The sequence below is a fragment of the Fulmarus glacialis genome, unplaced genomic scaffold (genome assembly GCF_000690835.1).
Source record: "Fulmarus glacialis isolate BGI_N327 unplaced genomic scaffold, ASM69083v1 scaffold4610, whole genome shotgun sequence".
In the NCBI taxonomy this organism is placed as follows: domain Eukaryota; kingdom Metazoa; phylum Chordata; class Aves; order Procellariiformes; family Procellariidae; genus Fulmarus; species Fulmarus glacialis.
In genome coordinates this window covers 76,829-84,048 of record NW_009186931.1, presented here as the reverse complement: position 1 = coordinate 84,048, position 7,220 = coordinate 76,829, and the positions used below count along the sequence as shown (strand labels likewise).

Sequence of the window (7,220 nt, the reverse complement as noted above, 5' to 3'; positions counted from 1 at the left end):
TCGCGTGTTTCAGGCAGCTCCCAGAGAAGGTACGTGCGCCGGCCGTCGAGCGGCCGTTTCCTCCTGTTCCCGCCTTCCGGGGAGCAGCAGGCACCGGGACTCCGCTGGGAGATGGGACTCAACCCACCCGTGCTCCGTGGACTTGCTCCTGGCTGTTTGGGCAGCTCCCTGTGACAATTATCCCTGTATCGCTTTGCACGCTCTCCTTTGCAGCCCGAGAACACGTATCTCTGCCAGATCTACAACCTGACGCTCCTCTGCATGGAGGATTATGTTGTTGAACCCCAGTCGGTGCAGTTCCTGGTGCAGCATGGCTTTGACTTCAACAAGCAGTACTCCCAGGGGATCCCTTACCACAAGGGCAATGACAAGGTACAACCGTGGCTTGCTCTGCTCCAGGCTTCTGGGGAGGTTGCTGCCTTCCCCTGGTCCCGGCATCTCCCTCGCACAGCTGCTGAGTGAAGACGGGCTCACACTAGGGTCTTGAGTGCAGCATTATCCCTCTCACCTCCCTGCTGTTTTATATCCAGGCTGTCACTTGTTGTAGTTGCTTTTCCAAATATTTGGGCCTCTGTTTGGTGAGAGCAAGTCATAGCTGTAGGCAGTACTCTGGTACAGCAGGCTCTGAGGACTTCCCGGGGTGATGGCAAGTCAAGGCGCTAAGCTAAGGCTCACTGAGTATCCTTCTTCTTGCAGGGCAATGAGAACCAGAGCCAGAGCGTTCGGACTTTTTTTCTGGAGCTCATACGAGCAAAGAAGCCTCTCATTCTCCATAATGGCCTGATTGATCTGGTCTTCCTGTACCAGTGCTTCTATGCTCACCTCCCAGACAACCTCGGCACCTTCACTGCCGACCTCTCGGAAATTATATACGATACCAAATATGCTTCAGAGTTTGAGACTCGCTTTGTAGCATCCTACTTGGAGTATGCCTACAAGAAGTGGTGAGCGGCGCTCTGGTATTTAAAGCTTATGGGAGGAAAGGCAAAGGGAGTGTCAGCATTTTGTTTGTTTGTTTTTCCAGGCAAGGGGGTTGGCTCTTTGTATTATCCCAATGAGTGAAGAAAGGTGCTTTTCAGGTAACTCTGCCCCGTGCTCTTCCCATTTCTAGGACGGGTGCTGAGTGCATAAGGGTGCATTTTATAATATGCCTTATCTGTTCAGTGAGCAGCTGCTGAAAGAGGATTTCTGTCTTCCACTGGCAGCAGTTTTGACCACAGAGTGACCTGATCTAACTGAAAAATAATTGATTCACTGCGCAGCCCTGGTCCAGCAGTGCCACAGGGCTATGGCAGGAACACGCGCAGAAGAGAGACCCTTAAAATTCAGCTAGAGAGCAAACGAAAACAGGGCTCTGCCCACAGGGTCTGCTAGTTATAACTTGGTTTTGTAAGGGATGGTGCAGTTAAAGGGCGAGCACTCGCTGCACCTCCTGACGCTGACCAGCTCATCCTGGACACACATCCTGCACGTGACACTCGCGTGCGGCTGGCTACAACTCCCATCGCTTTCCTTCCAAGCAAAGGTTGTGCTTTTGCTCCAGGGTGTCCGGTCTTGCTTCCTGCCTCCAGCTTTTCATGGATATCTTCCAGGCAGACACGTTAGAAGCAGAGATGTCTGTCCACTTCACGTGTCAGTCTGGCCCCTGGTTCTGCACTCCCCACACAATCTAAACAAGCTCCTGGCAGTGATACAGCCCCTTGAATCTCCATTAAACTGAAGTCACACTCTATGCAGAGGAGAAATGGTATTTTTAGTGACTGTTTTATATCAGGAAATGCCATTTTGACAGGTCTGAAAACATTCAAGATGGCTGTTCTCAAACACGAGAATGCTTTGTTTTGACAGGATGAAAATACTTTTTAAACTGACCTCTTAAATGTTTTAACCAAGTCTAGTTACATGGAGCTTTCCAAAGGTTTTGGGCCTTCTAGCTAGCTCTTGAGACAAAACAGTTCTTTTCTCATGAGATGGAAAATGTTTCCTTGTTGTCTGCATTGCCCAGGTTCGACCTGTCTGGGCGGTGGCTGCTGGCTGCTCTACGTGATACCTCATTTTGGAGTATTTCCTCTTTGTCCATTAACATTATTAAGACTAACACATATCTTAGTGCCCTTACTATTTAAAACCAAGCTATGTGTCCCCTTCTCCCGTAGCTTCACCAGAGACACTGTTGTCCCTGCCTGTATGTCTGTATAAGAGAAACCAACCTTTAAATCAGCAGAGAAGCAACTACTTACTAAAGCTATTCTCCCGGGACTGAGTTTCTTTCCAGCAGGCTGTCGAGCTGGCTAGAGCTCAAGAGCAGGAAACTAATGTTGAGACTTGCGGAGAGCAGCGTGTTTGCACCAGCTCCACGCGGTGGTACCTTCAGTGAGTTAACTGCAGTAACTGTGTACTCTTGTTCCAGCAAGCGAGAGAACTGCAAGCTGAAGGACTCCAGCGGCCAGCACCTCACTGTTGAGTTCTGCAACTACCCTGCCAACATGTCCTGTTATATCGACTATCGCCACTGCTCTCTGGAAGAAGAAAGCCACAATGTGGGAGGGGGAAATAAAGTGCCTGTCTGTGAGAAATTTTCGGTAAGTAACACGAATCCCAGCTTCCTTCCTGGCTCCATGGAAAGAGCCACATGTGGCCAGAGCAGGAAGTGGTAGGAAAGCACCTGGGAACTTCCCCTTGCTTGCTTCACAGTACAAGGAAGATTTTCAAGCTTCAGGTGGCTTCATGACGGAAAGGGCAGCAGCATGCTCTGTTTGGAGGCGGTGAATTCCACAGGCTACATTAGACACCAAGATTCAGAAAGATTATATGGCCCTAAATAGTGGGATGGTATGAGATACAGTACCCATTGCTGTCTTGGGAGGGCTGTAAGTTCTAAATTAGTTTGTCTTGTCCTCTGAGCAAGAAATGCCACCTCTTCCCTCCCCCGATCTTGATTAGGTACAAAAAAATATTACCTGTCTGCAGCTTCTGGGACTGTGGTACGGTGTGATTCACAGCATCTCGGTTCCTGGCGCTGCTACAGCAGAAAACAAAGAGCCCATCTGATCAGACCATAACTGGTTTCAGATGCTTCAGGGAGAAAAGGAACTCTTCCATATGTTGCACATTACTGTCACAGAACATAGGTTGGGGAAAACTCTGGAAGTTTATCATCCAACCACCAACTTGTTTGGTGAATTTTGAAAATCTCTAAGGACAGAGATTACAAAACCCGTCCAAGCCCCAGTTCAGAGTTCGACCACTCATTGCGAAAAATGTTTTCCTATATATCTAGTCAGAATTTCCCCTGACTTGTTACCACTTCACCTTTACCTGTGCTCCCCTCAGAGGAGTTTAGCTCCATCTTTTCTATAACCTCTGCTTTAGGTAGCTGCAGACAGCAACTAGATATCCCCATCCCCTTAGTCTCGTCTTCTCCAGGCAGAACAAACCCACCTTCCTTGGCCTCTTCTCATACCTTGTGTGCTGCATCTTGACAGCCCCCTACTGCGCTCGCTGCAGTTGGTCAGTGTGTTGTGGGGCTGTAACTGGACACGGTGCTCCCAATACAGCCTCACAAGCCCTCAGTAGAGGGGAGTAATTAGCTCTGCTCCATGTTATGGTGATAAGCTGCTCTGACCAGGAGGCTGGTGGCTACAGACTTCTCTCTTTCTCCCTAGGCCTATGGCTGGTGTCCAAAAGGGGTGAAGTGTCCACAGTCTCATAACATTGACCTCATAATTGATGAGGATGACAAGCTTTGGGAGGAGAAGCGGAAGAAACGGAAGCACAAATGGAAGCGTCGGAAGAACACAGAAGAGCCTGCTAAGGCGTTTGAACAGGAAAGCTCAGGGAAAGAAATGGAGCTAGCTCAGAATGGGGAGGAGGGACCGCCACGAAAACAGAGCTGCTATGAGCCTGCAGCTGCTACAGAGCTGGCAGAGATCACACCCAACAGTGAGGACAGGCCACTGGAGGAGAACTCCATGGACGTGGAACCAGAGGTCAGCTCAGACACCAGCACACAACGGGAAGAGGACCTGGGGAGCACTGAAGGAACTGCTGCCCAGGTAGCAGCTGCTGTGAGCCCTTCTGCCAAGGGAAATGCCTCTGACAGTGACCAAGTGGAGGGGAGGCCAGAGGTTCCCGCTGGGGTGGGCTCAGTCAATCACCCAGACATCCCTGAGACTGAAGCAGCATGTGCTGCAGCACAGCAAAAGGAAACCCATGGTCCACCTTCACAGGGCGGCACACACCGAGCTGGCTTTGATGCATTCATGACTGGCTATATCATGGCTTACGTCTGGATGCTCAAGAAAGGAAAAAACACGGACGCTGGTGCAGGGCCCTGGTTGCCAGACTGCCACAATAAACTGTACCTCAGTGGGAAATCGGTGCCACTTCAAATAGTGAAGAGCTTGTTTTCTAAATCTTCCAAAGCTCACAGCCAGAAGATGAAGGTGGCCTGGGCCAGTGGATAGAGCTAGAGGACCCCTCCCTGAACTGGGCTTTTTTTTTTTCCCCTCAAGTTTTGAAGTTCTTTATTCCATCAAGAACTGACCAGATGAGGAGCAAATTTCTTACTCCTGTTTTTGTTTTAACTTCTGACCGATTAAATTGCTCTCAGTTGGAGTTCCCCCTGGTGTTCCTTAGTGGCACGTTGGGCTGTGAAGGCAGGGGTGAGGTTGCAGAAGAGGGAGGAAAAGCACATCTCTCCAACTGCACCCAGGACTGCAAGTTTCAGTTCAGTGCTCTGCATTCAACATGGGTTTTGAAAAAACAGCCTAGGGTTGCCATATGCTAGCTACGTTAACATGCGTTTCACTTTTTGCAGAAGATGAAGAGCGTAATCACTTGGTAACAAGAGGAGACAGAGGCTAGAGCTTCCCATTTAAACTTCTTAGCATGTTAGAGCCCCAGCCTCCTCCCCAGATCTTGCCTTTATCCTTACTGCACCTACAGCCTTACTACATGCTGCCGCTTAACCTAGTGGTTTAGGGTGGGATAGACCTTTTCAAAGGAGCATGTGCTAAAGGTCAAAGTCTACCTACAAAAACACATCTGAAAGCTCCAAGCTGTTGACCCATACAACCAGCTCAATAGAAAATGCTATAAACAGTCACTGGAGAAAGATGTGATGCTTCTGCCAGACACCAGATGAAAGCAGGCTAGCTCTTCAGGCAAAGCATACATTTTTATGAACGTTTAGTCAAGCATTACTGCTTTCAGTCACTGCTGGTAGGGTAATTCCCTATAACCCTCATTATTATTTCCTGTCTTTCTGAGGAAGTCAAGAAGGAAAAAAGTGTTGTGTTGTTTTTTGGGGGTTTTTTGGGGTTTTTTTTGTTTTTAAAAAAAGACAGTCACTGTCCCATGCACCTGGGAGAACTATCCCACTTCATGTTTGTACTTTACCTTAATCTTGGTTACAGCATACATAGACAAGACCTTTGCTCCTACAGGAGGGAGGGGATGGAAAAGCTTCTCCTCCCAAAGGGCCAGCTGATTCTAGTGCAGGGTAACTGCATGCAGAACCGAGCCACAGTAGGTCTTCAAACTTCTAAGTAAGGGGAGATACAGTGGGACTTAAAGCCAGATGTGGTCCTCTTAAACTGCACTGCTTCCTGTGCTACTGAAGCTATTCTGTAGGGCTAGGACAGAGCAGCCGCAATGGCAAGCTCCCCGCAGGCTGAGTGCTAGCAAAAGCCATTTTGTCTTGTAGGTCACAAGTTACTGCCTACTCTTCAGAGCGCTATAAGGCAGAGCAGAAGTAGTCCTCAAGTCTCATGGATTTAATAGTGTAACACTTCAGTAAGATGCAGGAGAAGTAACACTGAGTAAGGATGGCAGTTCTTCCTTTTTTATAATTCAGCACCAAGTAATAGTGGATATGATCTCAAGGCAGGTATTAATGTCATCCATAGCTTAAGTAAGCATTTGAGCCAGCTTTTTTAACCTAGAGTTGCACTCTTAATCACAAGACTCAGGTCTTGATTTTATTTTTATTTTGAAAGCAAGTTGGGAAAGTTTACAAAACCTGACCAAGAAAAAATTACGAAAATATTTAACTGGATTCATCTTTGGTTACTTCTTATTGCAGTTCCAATAAAACATACACCATTTCTATAGTTCAAAAAAAGTCAGAAGGTCAATCAACATAAAAACAAGACGTGCTTTCTTTACATATTCATAAATATCCACAATATTAGAAAAGTTGTTTTGCAAAGATTTTTTTTCTGGCAGTGTTAACTTACTATTATACACAGGCTACAAACTTCTTCCTAAGCCTTTAATTACACGTTGAGCTATTTACAGACTGCAAAATATTAAGACGTAAAACTCCTTCATAAATATGAAAATAGATCATCTCGCAAAGATCTTTATACTTAATCAAATATCTGGCTGCCCCTCCTCCCAAAAAAAAGGTTATTTGTTTTGCATAGAAATGTAGTGACATGCAATATAAACAATAGCATTAAGTGCAAACAGGAATTATTCAAGTGTCTTTAGTTGTACTGGCAAAAAATACCAATGTTCTGTTACACATAATACATCAATGCCTCTCCAACAAGTAGAAGTCTACTATAGCCCCTTGTCTGCACTGCTTTTGAGGGGCAGCAATTCACATGCATTCTCTTAGTTGCATTTTATCAACCTGCAACCTCAACAAAAATAGCTTATAACAGACATTTAAATGAATTCAACATAGAAAGATTTAAAGTGAATTTAAAATACCTTTGATCTCTTCAGGGAACTTAGCAATGTGTAGAAAGTGTTTTAAAAGAGCGAGAACTGCTCCCATAAGAAAGTCAAAAATCATGATAAAATCCAATCACAATAAAACTTTGTCACATCACTATAAAACAAGGAGTTTGCTGACCACATGTTCGTATTCATGTTCATCAGTAGCTGTCAGAAAATGGCCCCCAGTAGAAAAGCACCCTCAGGTAGGCAGAAAACCTAGGATTATTTACTAGGCGCAAGCTAGATTTAGCTCTACACAACCAAAGGGATGAGACATAGTGAGTGCCAACTGCATCCAGACCCTTGGAAACACTGGGTTTTAGCAAAAACTTCGCTATTTTATATTGGCCTTTTACTCCGGTTTCATATACATGCCTCTTTTCCCATGCAGACCATGAATCCAGGAAAGGCCTGAGCTGCTATTCCTTGGCATTTCTCTTTCCGACATCTCCACCTCAGTATAAAGAGCTAGAAAAGTTGATAGATGTGCC

The 7,220-nt window shown here is 46.2% G+C and overlaps 1 protein-coding gene across 1 annotated transcript; it reads left to right on the top strand.

Annotated features, from left to right (window-relative positions):
- Positions 1 to 8: 8 nt before the first annotated feature.
- TOE1 (target of EGR1, member 1 (nuclear)) lies at positions 9 to 4,617 on the top strand (the record flags this gene model as incomplete). Its single annotated transcript, XM_009573140.1, has 5 exons — positions 9 to 29; positions 214 to 372; positions 697 to 944; positions 2,411 to 2,582; positions 3,666 to 4,617. Coding segments are annotated over 5 exons (1,401 nt in total), but the record flags the coding sequence as incomplete, so codon positions are not given.
- Between the last annotated feature and the right edge of the window lie 2,603 nt (positions 4,618 to 7,220).